At 45.8% G+C, this 16,279-nt stretch overlaps 1 protein-coding gene across 1 annotated transcript in view; it reads left to right on the top strand.

Moving 5' to 3' along the window:
* The window catches only part of LOC119573277, a 132,902-nt gene that overhangs the window by 115,396 nt on the left and 1,227 nt on the right, over positions 1-16,279 (top strand). The window contains exons 9-13 of the mRNA XM_037920433.1: positions 8,156-8,269; positions 9,596-9,715; positions 14,874-15,040; positions 15,285-15,549; positions 15,807-16,279. The exon at positions 15,807-16,279 is cut by the window's right edge and continues 1,227 nt beyond it. Coding sequence (XP_037776361.1) covers positions 8,156-8,269; positions 9,596-9,715; positions 14,874-15,040; positions 15,285-15,549; positions 15,807-15,835 — 695 coding nt within the window. The 3' untranslated portion in view covers positions 15,836-16,279. The remainder of the gene's footprint in view (positions 1-8,155; positions 8,270-9,595; positions 9,716-14,873; positions 15,041-15,284; positions 15,550-15,806) is intronic.

Raw genomic sequence — 16,279 nt, forward strand, 5'->3', positions numbered from 1 at the left:
ATTTTTCATATTGTTTTATATCGTTTCGGTTTATCTCTCCTTTTATAATTTCATATGATATCGCTATTGTCTCTCGTATTTTTAATTTCTCGATTTATCTCTCTTCATCTCTAATTGCTTAATTATGGCGTAGTTAGTGACGAGGTAATCCCCCCCCCCTTCCACCTCCTCCTCCTCCTCCCTACCTCTCACCTCTCCTGTGCGCCTTGCAATGGGTCACATTCGCAAAGCAACAAAGGAAAGGGAAGGAAGGTTTACCAATAGATCTGAATGAAAGACTTTTTCGGGGGGGGGGGGTTAAGTTAGTTTCCTGTCTCCCCCCCTCCCCCCTTTCCACCTCCTTTCCTCTCTCTCCCCCCCAACTTCATCCTTGCTCCACCTCTGACCCCTTCTCCCTCCCTTCCCCTCCCTCCCCTCCCCCTCTCTCTTCCCCTCCCCCCCTCCTCGCCTCACCTGGCCGTTCGCTTCCTCCGCGCGAGCGAGTTTTTGCAATTTGGCAACAGCCCGCGAGAAGTGTTCAAGTGTGTGTGTGTTGCATCCCTTGTCAGCATCCGGCAAGTATAACAACACTGCAATGGCCTTGGGTTTCTATTTTTCCTTGGACTCTTGTTTCCTAACCTCCCGTGCGACCTCACCTTCACCCCTCAGATTTTCTTACTCTTGCCCTCATACCCTACTTCCCTCCTCATTCTTGCCCTCATACCTTCCTCTCCTCTCGATTTTTGCCCTCATACCCCTCCCTCTTGGCCTCATACTCCCTCCCTCTTGCCTTCATACCCCCTCCCTCTTGCCCTCATACCCTCCTTCCTCATACCCCCTCCCTCTCGGCCTCATGCCCTCCTCTCCTCTCGCTCTTGCCCTCATACCCTTCTCCATCCTCATACTCCCTCCTTCCTGCTCTCATACCCTCCTGCCCGTCCCCCCCCCCCCCCCCCCGGCGGTATAAAACAAGGGCCCGGGGAATGGGTTATCATCAGCGCCATTGTCTCGCTTAATTGGACTCCGGTCGGGCCAGCGTTGAACGCGTAGATGTACACACGCGCACACGAAAGTATGTACGTGCATAACTATAGGTACACATACGGAGACGCGAAAGTGCGTGTATATATACTTGTATTTATATATAATCACGTCCGCACATGCATATAAAACACACACAAATCCACACACAAGCACAAACACACACATATATAAACAGAAGTACAAATCCACACACACAAGCACAAATCCACACACACACACAAGCACAAATCCACACACACACAAGCACAAATCCACACACACACATGCACAAACACACACACACATAAGCACACACACACACACACACACACACACACACACACAAGCACAAACACACACACGCAAATCACATATGCTTTCCTCCGTGGCATGACCTACTCCTTCCACAGGCCGGCACAGGTGTCGCTTCCGAGAGACACCTGCCGTGCCCTTTTGACTGCCTGCTGTTCCCGCACCTGCTGCCGCTTCACCTCAGCTGCCGTGCCCTTTGGAGACTCTCCCCTGAGGGCGCGGCGGAGGCGGTGTCACGAAGGAAGCAGGGGTTGCGTGAGTGAATCGGGTAGGCCGGTCAAAGACACTTTTTTTTTTTTTTTTTTTTTTTTTTTTTTTTTTTTTTTTTTTTTTTTTGACAGAGCGGGAGGGCTGTTTTTTTTTCTTTCTTTCTTTCTTTCTTTCTTTTTCTTTTCTTAGCACACTTCGATGTGGATATCCGTCCCAGCCAATATAACATAACGACATAAAGAGAACGAATGAATATTAATTATAAAAAAAAAGCGTTCTGATCCGTGGTCATGTCCCTTCTTTTCCCGTCCTCGTTAAGCATGTTCCTCCCGCCATCGCTTCCGACAGCCAGAGTGTAAACGGGTACTGTGAAGTAGGTTAGTATACTTTAATAAGCCCGCGTGTGTGATGTTTTGCGGTTGGAACTCGGCACTTTTTTTATAGTCACGAGAACAGTGTGTTTTGGAGCCCTTGTTAAGATCCCTTTTTTTATTTTGTGTACGTATTTCCGGATGTTTGTTTGTTCGTTTGTTTTGGGTTGAGAGCTTTGCGGTGGTCGGTGTTGTCAACAAAGGGATCGTTTACTTTCAAGCAGACGGTAGGTTGCTTGAGGAGGTTATACTAGCTTCCGGGATTTCGTGCCTTCGAGCATCGGTAAAATAAACGCGAGTCTTGTTTCTGTTAAGCAAGTTAGAGCGTCTGTTCGACTATCGTTTGAAAGTAAGAAAAGAAGAAGAAGAAGAAAAAAAAAGATGGTAATAAAATCAAATTTCGGCAGAAGCTTTACATTCTCCCCTTCCCCGCTGTCGTAAAAGCCACACATTGCATCCATTCGGTCGCTTACTTCCTCTTGGAACGCGAAGGTGTCGGTCTCGAAGCAGCGCATACGCTCTGGAGTTCGTTGTACAGCGGCCAGCCCACCTTCGTTATAAAGCCACCAGCCCACGTTCATTACACAGCTCTTTGTACCGTAACCAGCACATGTCCGTTACGATATACAGCAGCCGTGTTTCGCTGTGTAGTTCGTTATACAGCAAGAGTACGCGTTCGTTATACAAGTGATCCGGCAGCGTGTCTGTCTCCAGCCCGCCGCCCTTCCCCGCCTTCGCCTTCGCCTCCAGCTGTGGGTCACTCACTCGGCCGCCGGCAGCCACGCCGGAGCGACTGATGGCGTATTCCCCTGCCCCCTTCCCCTTCCCCTTTCCCTCCCCTCTCTTTCTCTCCTCTTCCACCTTCCCCTTCCTTTTTTCTCCTATTCTGATTCGATCTTCCTTTCTCCTCTCCACGTCTCTCCTCTCTTTCTCCTCCCCTTCAGCTCTTCTCCACCACCTCCCCCTCCTTACCCCTCCGTTTCTACTCTCCCCCCTCCTCCTCCTCCTCCTCCTCCTACCCGTCCTTGCTGCATACCTCCAACAATGAACGACCTAAATTGCTCCACCAAAAGTGCCCCCTTCAAAAATTGCGTTCCCGTAATATTACGACCCCCGGACTCTCTCTCTTGACGGAGTGATTACGTCGTGTAGTAATTGTCGCGATGCACAACAAACAAAGGAACTTGTTTTCACTGAAGATCGGGGATGTGGCTGCCTCTTCGTATTGCATCATCCCCATCCCCCTCTCCTCCCCCACTATCTTCTCCCCCTCCTCCTCCTCACCCTCCTCCCCCTCCCCTCCCCACTATCTTCCCTTCCTCCCCCAATATTTTCTCCTTCCGCTCCCCCTCTCCACTCACTATCTTCTCCTTCCCCTCCTCCTTCCCCTTCCCCTTCTCCTCCTCCCTCACTATCTTCCCCTCCTCCTCCCCCTTCCCGCTGTTTTCCGGGGTGAGGGATTTTTCTCTGATGAGGGAGACAATGGCCGCGTGTGGTTTGGGGGCCACTTGGAATTTATGAAGAGAGACGGAGAATGGGCAATAAATAAATGAAAAAATGAGGAAAGGAAAGGTTCCTTTCCCATGACCCACCCATCTTAAGGATCTCGTAGTGAGTCCCTTCTATAATTTATTTTAAAAAAATCGTGGAGCTTTACGAAAGAATGGGTGTGATTTATAGAAGAAAAAAAAAGTATTTGATAGTCTTTTGGACATGTTTTCTTTACGTTATCTATAAATGGATATAAATAACAGCAGAGCAATAAAATTAACCCCTACGCCTTTCTCCCCTACCCCCCTTCCTCTCCCCTTCCCCCCTTCCTCTCCCCTTCCCCCTCCACTCCCCCTCCCAAGAGTTCAGGAAAAATTGGGAGATGATGATGGTGGTGATAATGGTGATGGTGGTGATGGTGATGACGAGGACGGTTCTCTGTGGTTCTCGGGTCGTGCGATGTAGGTCGTGGTTCGCCGCCCGGGCATTCCAGCGCACATGTGTAGTAGCCACGCCGCGCGCCCAGATGCCCGATGCTGGGTAACGGGGTTGGAGGGGAGGGCGAAAGAGGGGGAGAGATGGGAAGGAGGAGGAAGAGGGGGAGAGATGGGAAGGAGGAGGAAGAGGGGGAGAGATGGGAAGGAGGAGGAAGAGGGGGAGAGATGGGAAGGAGGAGGAGGAGGAGGAGGAGAGATGGGAAGGAGGAGGAGGAGGAGGGGGAGAGATAGGAAGGAGGAAGGAGGAGAGAGGAGGAAAGGAGAAAAAATGAGAGAGAGATATGGATTAGAAGGAATAAGTGAATAGGAAAGACACAAAAAAGAAATAAAAAAGAGGAAGGGGTAAAAATTGAAAAAAAGACAACGAAAGGGATTCTTCACAAACTCTCGGGTTCTCAGAGTTTCTCGAAACTTATTTTTTTTCCCTATAATCGCGCGTCCTAGACATGTTGAAACTTTTCGTGCCGTTTCGCTTTGAATCAAACCCTTTCATTTTATAACAAACTTCCAGAAACAACCACGCAACAATATATAACTGGGAAGAAAAACAGCGAATTTAATGCCCACGTTCTTCACGAAAACAACAGACAAGTTCTAACATCCTTGAGAAAGCTGGAACACATTATCGGCGCGTGCGATTTCTGGCGATAGTTTCTCACGCGTCTTCCTTTTTGTGGAAAGAATAGTAACGGCGGTAAATTTGCATGAAGGGACGAGGGACGATTAATGAAAAGCAACGACAACAGAAATGGCACACAAAAACACTGGCCGTAATCACTTTTATTATTTTTGTCTCGACGTCATCTCAATATTAATTAAAACCAATTCCCACTCTCTCTCTCTCTCTCTCTCTCTCTCTCTCTCTCTCTCTCTCTCTCTCTCTCTCTCTCTCTCTCTCTCTCTCTCTCTCTCTCTCTCTCTCTCTCTCGTATTTTCATTTTCTTTTTCTATTTCTGTCTATTTATCTAGTTATTTCTCCCTCGCTTTCATCTTATAACCCTCGCTCACCCCCCTTCCTTCCTTCCTTTTGTATCTTATCTATTTGTCTATCTATCCGTCTCCCTTTCCCTCTCCCTTCCTATTCCACTCTTATCTATCTGTCCGTCCGTCTCCCTCTCCCTTTCTCCCTCTCTCCCTCAAACTCCTTCACCACTGGAGTTTAGATGACCCCCACACGCCCGCCTGCGCATAACACTTCCTCCTTGCGGGCGGGTATCCGTGGACTTGACCCTCGTACCCGCGTAACAGTTCGCTTCGCCGCTGGGTATGCCGCCGATACCCGCCCGGCGCGAGGCTGGCGGGAACCGCGCGGAACGGGGCTGCGCCGGGGCGGGAAACGAGACTTATTTCCGGGGGGGGGGGGGTCTGGAGTGTATCGTTGTTTTGTTTTTCGTTTATTTATTTTTTTATTTTATCTATTTATTTTTTTTCATTTACTTTTTATGTTTTTAGGGGTTGGGTTTTTGCTTGATTTTTTCTATTATAGTTCATATATGTGTTCCATTCTTACATTTATTTATTTAGGTGGTTATGTTGGTGGTGATGGTGGGGGCGGGGGGGGGGGGTGATAAAAGCGGCGTTTCGTAACCAAGTCAAAATATCTGTCTTCCTCTTTCTCTAATTACTTTGCTCTCTTTACGTCAGTCTCAAAAAATGGGGAGGGGGGGAGGGTCAGTTCCATAGGCCTATCCACAGACATCATCAATCATGGAAGACATCACGCGTGAAAAAAAAAAAAAATCGGTCGTGATTACAACGGTCTGTACTTACGAACATTTCCTACGTGTCATTCTCGTCTTAAAGAATTTGATTTACGCAGCTAGTAATATTTTCTATGAATTTCTTTTCTTTTTTTTTCAGTGGTGCATAAGACATTTTATTTATTTATTTATTTATTTACCTCACTGGGCTCAACACTTTCGCTAAACGCGCTATTATATAAGCTCGGTTTCCCTTAGGCTGTGTGATGAGACACTGTGTGCATAAGAGGCTCGTTGTTTTACTTAATGATGTGGTTAGAGAGGGGCAGGCGAGTGACCCAGCTGCTGTTGCGTTCACTAAGAGCTGGAGTGGATATATAATCGTGTAAATGTTTAAAAAATGGCACTTTGGTTGAATACTGATGCATACACGCACTTGGGTGGAAGTATTAAGAACGTGTGTTTCCTATATTATTTCTTTCTCTCTTTTTCTCTTTCTTTATTTCGTTTTCTCTCTCTCTTCTCTCTTTCTCTCTCTATCTATCTATCTATCTATCTATCTATCTATCTATCTTCCTTTCTCTCTCCCTTCTTTTCTCTCCCTTTATCTCCCTTTCCCTCTCTCTTTCTCTCGTTCTCTCTCTCTTTCCTGCTCCTCATCCTCCCCTTCTTCGTCACCCCTTCCCCACTCAGAACTTATATCATAGTAATTTAATATTCATATTATGCAACCCGAGAGTTTGCGATCACTAAAAATCATCTTCACAGCAATTTCAACTCTTTTCAGCAAAGTCATCGCTAGAGGTTCATATCCAAGAGTGCCTAAGGGGGGTAATGGGGGGAGGGAGAGAGGGAGACAGAGGGAAGAAGATTTAGATTATCAAAAAACAATAGGGTTACATTCTGCGGTAACTGCACATTAAATGACATGCAAGCCCATTTAAATGTTGCAAGAGCTGTTTCTTGCATGAGATAATTCCACGCCACCATTATCATCATCACCATTATCAAACAGGCGAGGCATCTTGACCACATCGACTACAGTGATAAACGTAGCGAAATTCTGTCGTATGAGGGTCACGCCATCGCATTGTAGAGAACAGCGTTTAAAAGGAGTGTTTTGTTTTCATGTTTTTGTCCTTGGGATTTTGTTGAAGCTACTATAGAGATAAGAAAGAGATATTATACGAAAGCAGTTGGCCTTCGCACGTGGGTCTGAGATTCCGTTTTCTTTCGTTTTTAATTTTCCCGTTTTCTTTCGTTTCTATTCTTTCGTTTTCTTTACCTTTTTTCTCATTTTTGTCTCACTGTATTTCCCGTTGCTTTCTTTATTACACTCTTCTCTTTCTCTTTTTATTCATTCTGTTTTAACTCCTAACACCGTTTGCGCGCTCGTTCTCGCTCTCTCTCCATCTATCAGTCTTTCTCTATTTCCACCAATATCTGTAATTCTATCGTTATGTCTACCATCCTACTTATCTATCTGTCTGTCTGTCGATCTCGTGATTTCCCTGGACGTATCGAACGACCTTGTGCCGTATACCCGAAGGAGGCTTGGCTTGTGGTCCACTGTATGTGTGAATGGGGGGGGGGGTCGTATCGGCTGAACAAAGTATCAATTTGTACTTTGTTCGTTGTGCCTTGGGCCTGTGTGGTGGTCAGTCGGTCCGAATACAACAGCATAATAGATGAATTTATGTCTGTTTGTTTTTAATATCTGTTATTTTTATCGTTATCGCTGTTGTATTCGTTATTGTCACTTTTATTATTTTTATTATCATTATTATTGTTATTAAATAGCACAGTTTTCGGTATTATTATCATTATTTGTTTTTATCATCATCACCATTACCACTTTTACTTCGTCGTCAAGAAACGAAAATATTCGTCATAAGCTGTAAAAAAAATGCAGTTCTCCTTGACTGCAGCACCAGGAGAAGTGGGGGGGGGGGATAAGAAGGGGAGGAGGGAAAACGGAGAGAAGAGAAGGGGGAGGAGGAGGGAGGGAGGGAGGAAGGGATGGCCTCCCCCCCCCCTCCTTTCTCGTCTTCCCTCCTATCTTCACCTGAAGTCGTGGAGAAGACTCCTTTCGCCCCGGGATGAGGACGCCGTTAGACCAGGTTCCTTGGCTTATGGCGACCCTGGCGTTGCATCGGGGAGGGAGGGGGAGAGGGTGAAGGGGGGAGAAGAGGAGGGAGAGAGGGGGAGGGAAGGGGAGAGAGAGAGTAGATGTTTCATGAATGGCAACGAGGGATGGAGTTCTCTTCTCTTCTCATTTTCTTCTGGTTATTATTATCGTTATTAACATTGTTGGTGTTTTCGCTATTATGATTGTTTTTTTCATTTGTTTTTGTATGAGTGAAATGAAAAAAAAATGATATTTTTTTACCGTTTTCCTTTCTGCTTCGTTACGACGCGATAAAAAAAAATCTACTCACAGTGGTATCAAGAAAACAAAACAAAACAAAAAAAAATATATATATATATATAAAGCAAATAAATTACAATATACAATTCCAGAAACATACCACCGAAGCCCACCTAACCTTTAATTTTTCGCTCTCTCCTGCAGACGTCGAGACCTGCCCTAACTTCGAGACGCCCATCCACACCATCTCTACCTGCCGAGGTGTTTCCGAAGTCGTCCACGATGGTTCCTGCGACAACCAGATCACCTGGAGCAAGGGTGAGTTCAGTAGGGTGTAGGGGAAGGGGGGAATCACCTGGAGCAAGAGGTTAGTTCGCTAGGGAGGGAGAAGGGGGAAGTCACCTGGAGCAAGAGTGAATTTACGAGGGTGCAGGGGAAGGGGAAGTCACCTGGAGCAAGGGTTAGTTCACTAGGGTGTAGGGAGAAGAAGTTGCTAGGTAAAACGGGTGGATTAGGGTGGTTAGAAGAGGGGGAAAGAGGTTTCCCCTTATTAGGAAAGGAAGGAAAAGGTTTGTTAAAGGGTGTCATGTCATTCAGAAACCTTCATGGAATACAGAGGCAGGAGGGTTTGCAACTTTTGTCAGAGCTAAGGGTGAATAATTTAGCGTAGAAAATGGGACAGAAGTTAAGGGTGCTCTGATTTAGAAAGTTAAAGCACCCTGATTAGTAGTGTGGCTTATAGTATAGTTTAGAGGTATTTTATCAAATTACTATCAATATTTCTACTTATTTAGCATAATAATGTGGATTAACCAGTGAATATAAACTTACTAGTCATTACGTTTATATTAAAAGGAACTACAGAAGCTTGACAGAAGGTAATAGAGAAAGGCTTCACAGTAGCACTTCCCAAGAACAGGTTTCTCAGTAGATCTATCTAAAGTAGGCCACTTAGTCCTATCCAGCTCTCTGTACGTAGCAGCAAGTAGGAGAAAATGCTGTCTGCTCAGCGGGAGGGAAGTTGAGTAGGAAATATAGTAAGAGGCATAATTTGAGACTCAGTTGGATATAAGAAAAGAAGAAAAAAAAGTGGAAATCGGGGTGGATACTGTAGCAGGCCCTTGAGGTAAGCCTGGAGGGTGTTATTGCAAAAGGGAAAGTATTAAATAGGGGAGGGGAAACTTAGTTATGTTTCCTCTTCCCGCTTTTGCATGACAGGATGTGAGTTGTCATGCACAATACGAGCGCTAATGGCTTGGATTTAGACCATTGGGCTTTTGTCAGGCCAGACTGTCATGCATTAAGGTCTAGTGTTTTGTTTCTTTTCCCCTTGCGTTGTTTTGCTCCTGTTTCCACCCCCATTCTTTCTTTCTTTGTTTTTTTTTTCTCATTTCTTTTTCTCTCTTTCCCCCCTTATCCCCCTCCCCATGCAAGTTTCATCGCCAATCGTTGAAAATTTCTCCTCCCTCTCCTACCTCCTTCCTCCTACCCTCCTACCTACTCTCCCTTTTCCCTTCTCCTTTGCCTTGTATTTCGTCCCTTCCTCTCCTCCCTTCTCCCTTCCCCCTTTCTTTATCCTTCCTTTTCCCTCCCAATGTATATGTCTCTAACGCCGTGTTTTCCCCCCTCCCTCTTCTTCCACAGGATCCATGTGCGAGGCCGTTTGCGAGCTCGGCTACGGATTCTTCGAGAAGCCTGCCCCCAAGTACTCCTGCGACCAGGGCGGCATCTGGGCTCCTGCTGGAAAGGCTCCCGAGTGTTACGGTAAGTGGGGCATGCAAGGGCTTGTTTGGTATTGGTGTTTAATTCAATAAATCTGTTAGATTATTATTTATTCATTCATTCATTTAATTCATTCAGTCACGCATCTGGTTTCTTTGTCTCCCTCTCCCTCTCTCTCTCTCGCCTTCAGAATCATTCACCAGCCTGTCACATTATTTCTTCATTATTTCACTCGCTTAATCGCCGTTTCCTGCACTCCTTTCTCGCTTTGTTTCTCTCTCAACTAGTAATTAGACTTTTTACAAAAGGATTTATTAGGCGTTGGCGTGTTTGTCGTGACGTAACAGCGCCGACGACCGAACACGATGACCAACAGCTAATAAGTCGTTACGATAATAGTTCGAGTGGCGGTTGAAAGTCCGAGCCACATGCAAGAAGTACGATAATGTACTTTATTTTCATTCTTTCGGTCTATTTTCCATCTTTGGTTGTCTCCTTCCTCGTTTTTTTTTTTCGCTTACTTTCCTCCTCCTTCTATTACTTCGTATTATTATTCTTTCTACGCGTCTCCTCATCCTCTTCACGCTTCTTCCTCTTTCTATCCTTTATTTTCCACTTCCTTCCCCTTCACCTCGCCCTTCTCCCTTTTTCTCTTTCCCTGCTGCTGATTCTATTGGGTTACCTAATGGCAAATCCGGTTGCACATTTTGCAATGGTGTACCCTGACCAGCAATGGAGTCATGAAACAAAAAAAATGAGAAGGAAGGGAAAAAAATCACCATTCGACTTTCATAAACATGGAGGTTCTTGACACGAACTGCAGCAATCTGTGTTCTCCATTCTGTTCTTTTGTTTCGCGCTTAGTAAACAAATGGTATTTTATCTTATCCATTTGTTACTCTCACTAACTCGTTGCATGATATTCACCATCGGCATCACCATAAAATCACCTACTCCTTTGTAAAAATAGGCTTTTGACACTTCTTAACCCATCATTCCTTCGCTATATAGATCTTCGACCCCAGTCACTCCCTAGATAGGTCATCGACACTTACCCATCACCCTATTCCCGTGAGAGATATTCCCTGATACTTCTTACCCATCTATTTCCCCAGTGGGTAGGCCTATAGTCTTCACAAAATCTCCACTGTTCACACTCACGCACCTTTCTCTGTCTCCGTGTCCCGGGTTTCCACTCAGCTCCGGCAGATTGGGTGCTGCTGGCGTCCACTTGGATCCGTGCCCGGTGCCAAACGAGGTCAAACCGAGGTCACAACAAACAACCTTCACCGACCGTCTCTTGCTTGGTCATTCCTCTTGATAAGCTTGCTCACATACACACGCACACTTAAAGGAAATGCTTATACATGCGTGTGTACGTGCAAACGTATACACCATCATTATCTGCTTTCCAGTGCCTTGGTCTTGCCCAGTCGACTCCAGATTTATATTATTCTTTTCTCTCTAATTTGAAATACGCATTCTTCCTACTGGAAATTCACAAAGGACTTTCATGGCGAGTGGCACTGTTTTCCTTAAAATGCCCCCCCCCCCACCACCGTTTATCTCCAAGAGTCTAGAATACCGAGAAAGTAAACACTACATACCGCCGACCGGTTTCCTTGCCCCCCCCCCCTTCCCCTTCCTCTCCTCCATCAGTTGCAACTCCCTTGCACCTTCCCCTCTCCCTCTCCCCAACTCCCTACCCCCTCCTGTCCCCTCCCACTTCCTCCCCTCCAACTCACTACCCCCTCCTGTTCCCTCCCACCCCCTCTCAACACCTCCCTTACCCCCGCCCCTAATCCATGCCAGCTGATGCTGTGACCCGTCTTTCTTGAGACTCTTCCAAGATACACAAGCTTCTTGCTCCTTTCCCCCGACATCCTTGCGTTAGGGAGATTATTTCCCTGTCCCTTTTCCTCATGCTTTTCCTCCCTCGCCTCTTTTTTAGCCTTGTTCTTATCCTTTTTTTTTTTTTTAGTTCGCTTTTCACTCCCTCGTACATGCTCGTGGAATTTGGGTCATCCACCGTCTTGCCTTCGAATCCTTTTCTTTCCCAGCACCACTTTTCATGACACCCGGAAGCCTGTGCTGTGGCATGTATGTTATGCATGGCAAGCGTGTGTTCCCAGACTCGCCAGGCAACTTTACATGCAGACTCATGCACTGTGCCATTCCCTCGGAGCCATGCCAGACTAGCACTGTGTTAACAAGCGACACAGGCCCTTATTGAGGTCACACACTCATACACATACGCGCACACGAAGGCTTAATATTCTCCTCAGCCAAAGATTCCTCCGGGATGCCTCTCCCTTTGTGCCTCTTCGCCCAAAGACGTTTTCTAACCTCGCCTTATTAGGCTCCCGACTCCAGCTCTTCGATCCCAAAGACTGGCGTCGCTTGAGCTGTAACTTCAGGACGTTTTATCATCCCTTTTCACTTCCACGCGAGCTGTCGATCACGCCGTTCGACAAGTGACAGATCGACCCATCTTCCACTGCAGTGTCCTCGGAGACTTTCTCTGATGGTATCCTCGAGGGTCTTTGATCGTCCGATGTCGCCCCTATGCTCACAGGCCTTAAGGCTCACACTTTCTTGCACCCCTGTTGTGAAAGGCCGGGCCAAGACAGGGCGCACAAGATGACAATTGACCCAGAAGACAAAAATATAAATGCACATCATTCCATCGGTTATTCGCTTCATGGAATCCGACTGCAGAACATTTTCTCTCTTTCGCTCTCACAGTCATGATCCTATTCACCCCCTTACCCCAGGGTCTCTTGCCCTTCCCCTCGCGCGCCCACACAAGCATTTCACGCCTACATTCTTCTTGTTACTACGCACTTTCTCCTCTCCGTTTTTTCTTTTCTCTCCTTTCTAGCGTGATATTCTTTAGACTTTGTCAGGTATCAGTTTTTTTTCCACTCATTCATTCACCCGTATGTTAAACGACAGTTACCCATTCTAGAGCGAGTCACGTCTCTTGTTTTTTTTAATCACCACATGTAAACATAGCCGAGTGTTCACATACATTACTTTTCCTTTCTCTTTCACACTCAACAAAGCCACTTTCCTCTCCACGACCCAGGGCAGCTTTCCTTTCAGTTTCTTTCTTTTCTCTAAGGTCGAGAAAAGTGAAACCCGGTCACCCCGAGTCTGCACGACCTGTATTGACCTCGCCCATCAGATATCGGGCCACTACCACACCCCTTTTCCTCCTCTCCGCCTCAACCCTTCCGCGAGCCTGTGTTATCGGGGATCATGTCCCTCTTTGCATAACAAATACTCGCTGTGCACACGTTATAGTTCTCCTTATAAATAACGTTAAGGGATTCAGTTTCTTCATCAATAGAAGCAGGAAACCATTACTTCGGTAGTTTTCCTATAATCTTCGGATCCTTTGAAGAGGCTATTGAGGTAACCTGCACCAAAATTTGAAAGGGCTTTGATAGGGCCTTTCTTCGAAGCCTTCCTTATAGAGGAAAGCTTTCACCCTCATTCAAAGCCCGTTTTTACAAACCGGAATAAAGATACCAAAAGCGTGCATTAGAGTAATTGAATAAGGAGAGGACAAGAAAATACTGAGAATAAGAATTTAGTTTGCGCACACAAAGCGAGTCCGTAACCTTTCTCACAGGGGCTAAATTCCTCCCCTTCAGCCAACGTGACTTTTAACGCATTCAATACAGGGTCTTCTCTCGTCTGTTATTGGCTTTTTCATTAGCCTTTCCTCTTCTTTTATTTTTATCGAAGGGATGAAGAGACGCCTTTGACTACGAGACGTTCAGTCCAGAGTGGATGGAGTGACTTTCACTTACTGGACCCTTCCTTCCCATCTCTGGCTTTCCTTCTTTTCTCCTTTCCTTCCTCTTCTTTCGTTCGTGTTTATTGTTGTTCTATATAACTGGTGATTCATCATATTCTTCGGACATCGGTCATAGACCCACCACTCAAAGTCAGAGCTTCGTGTCGACTTATTTAGAGCATGGCATGTTCCCTGGTGCATTCATTCATGTTTTATGAATGACTCACACGCAAGACTGGGCTGGAGATAGACAGCTTGCCCCCCAACCCCCCTACCCCACCCCACCTCCTTCAAACACACGCTTGCTCTCGTACACTCGCCTTGTAAGTGGTTTTAATGATAATGCTCATAATACACAGCAAAATATCTTTCACCTGTGCCAAGAATTCTAGCTCTGCAACATTTCCGTGGGTTTTCGCTTTCATGTTGCTATCCGTCCTTACTCTCTTCTCTTCTCTTCTCTCTTTCCTCTTCGACCCTGACTCTCATAAACACGGTTTCAATAGTCTCCCTCAGGCACTCTCTCGTGATATTTCACCCCCCCCCCTCTCCTTCAAACCCCTGCACACCCACTCACTTTCCCACCTCACCCACCCGTCCGCCCTCTCTGTCTCCTGACCCATAACGTGACCTGACCTCCCTCGGGATGCTTCCTGCGAGGTCGAGTGTGAACGCCGTTGCATGGCGAGGCGGGAGACAAGGTCAGAATACGCGGATCTCACCGACAGGAGGTTTCTGTTTCATCATCACGTCTTTCCCTTTACTTGTTCTGTTTCTCGTTCTTCTTCCTTTCTTGTTCTTGTTTTTCACTTGACTCGTGTTCTTTCCATTCTTACACTTTGGTTAAGGTTGTTCTTGTTTCGCATTTCTTTGCCCTCGTGTCTTTATCTTCAAATTTCTCCGTCTGTAAGGGTCATCGCCCACGTCCATCTCAATAGGAATTGAACTTTAACGTCCTTTTTCGATCAGAGTACCGTACCATGATACCGTAACTTGACACATAACACTTCTGACACTTTTACTTTAACTTGTTTGTACCCGAGTTCCTCAGTCGTACGTTTTTGTCGCTGTTTTTTGTTCTTTTGTGCGTGTCTTGTTGCTCTCCTTCAACTTTCTCTACCTTTTTATGCACGCATCTTCCATTTCACTCCCATAACTCCATCTCTTTCTCCTCTTCATCATCACCATCATCCATCCTCCTCATAGCACACCTAAACTTACATTCTATAAATCTTATATCTTGTGATACAGTGTTTACAATAAATAAATGAATAAATAAAGAAAAAAAAATCTGCATCCCCTTCCTTGACTAGTCATGTTACAGATCCGTCCCCTTCTTGACTAATATTTTATAAATTCAGCATTTTATTTATTAATTTATCATTGCTCTTGCAGAAATCGTACCCGTGTTCTCCGCCAACCTCCAGTTCAAGATCGTGTACAAGCGCTCTAGCATCGAGAACTTGCAGCACCAGTTCGATGGCCTCGTCTACAAGTACAACGATATCTTCTGCCCCTACCCCGAGGAGTGCGGTATCGGCGACCTCCAGATCAAGAGCTCTGTAAGTGTTGTTAGATTTTTAGTGATGTTGGAGTGAGAGAAGGAGATAGGGAGGAGAGAATAAGTCTTGATGAATAAACACCCAAAAGAGTGATACGCAAAATGGGGTGGTTAATCTTAAATGTGATTATAATTATCACATCGTAACCATCAGAAATCGTGTCTTTTTTTTTTTTAATGCGCTCATATTTTTACACGCTACCGTATCGGAAAATCATTTTAACCCAATCACCCCCCTTCCGCAGCTCGATGATGAAGGCAGCAAGCTGAGCGAGGTCATCATCACCATCGACACCCCCGTGTACAACATCACCGACCAGTCCGGCTTCATCGACCTGGTGCGTGAGGCCGTGTTCACCGTGACCGAGGACAACGCCTTCATGACCCTCATCGATTACGACAACATTGCCCTGGTTCTCCCCGTCAAGAACAAGAGCAGCTTCAAGGCCGATCCCCAACTTTGCTGCCACACCTGTCCCGAGGGCCACGCGTACAGGCTCGGCAACTGCGGTGAGTGCCACCACGGTTCCCTCCCTCCATTCCCCGGCCACGGGTTGTTAGCGATTGATTTCCTGGGTTCATTGATTGATTTTTTTTACCTGATATGGGGTTCATTTTACGCCTATCCTTATCCCTATTTTATTTCTTTATTTCTGTGGAGTATGCTAGGGTTTATGTTTGCATTTGTATATATTTAATGCAATTAAAATGGTCACATACAAAAATAATGACAAAATAAATAAATGACCTTTTCTTCTTTTCTCCAGTTCGCTGCCCGACACCGGATTGTGCTTAGTGGGAAGCCGCCATCTCCCAGTACCGCCCTTAACAGTACCTCATCCAATCAGCGTCTTCCAACGCCCTCCAGCCAATTACAAGCCTTCCATTGAGTCCGTCCGGTGATTCTCCGTGATTCTCATTGGTCCACGTTGCGAAAGGGGGCGTGGTTCATGGGTACAACATGTGTGTGCAGAATAATGAGGTTAAATTATTGAAAAGCCCGTCGTATAACCTCCAGTCCCTGAAAAAATTAATTAAATTATTTGCATCTACACCAGGTTGTAAAAATGTAAAAAAATATATATGTATTTTTTGCTGACAGTATTATATATTTACTTAAAATTGAAAATAGTGTTTTGGTGTTTGCAGTAGACGCTGGTGCAGTATAAGCCTCTTTGTCAAAAGCCTCAGTTATGTACACTTTGCAATGTTGTAGCGGGAAGTGTTTTCATACACCCAG

This window comes from Penaeus monodon, chromosome 5 (assembly GCF_015228065.2).
Source record: "Penaeus monodon isolate SGIC_2016 chromosome 5, NSTDA_Pmon_1, whole genome shotgun sequence".
Taxonomy (NCBI): Eukaryota; Metazoa; Arthropoda; class Malacostraca; order Decapoda; family Penaeidae; genus Penaeus; species Penaeus monodon.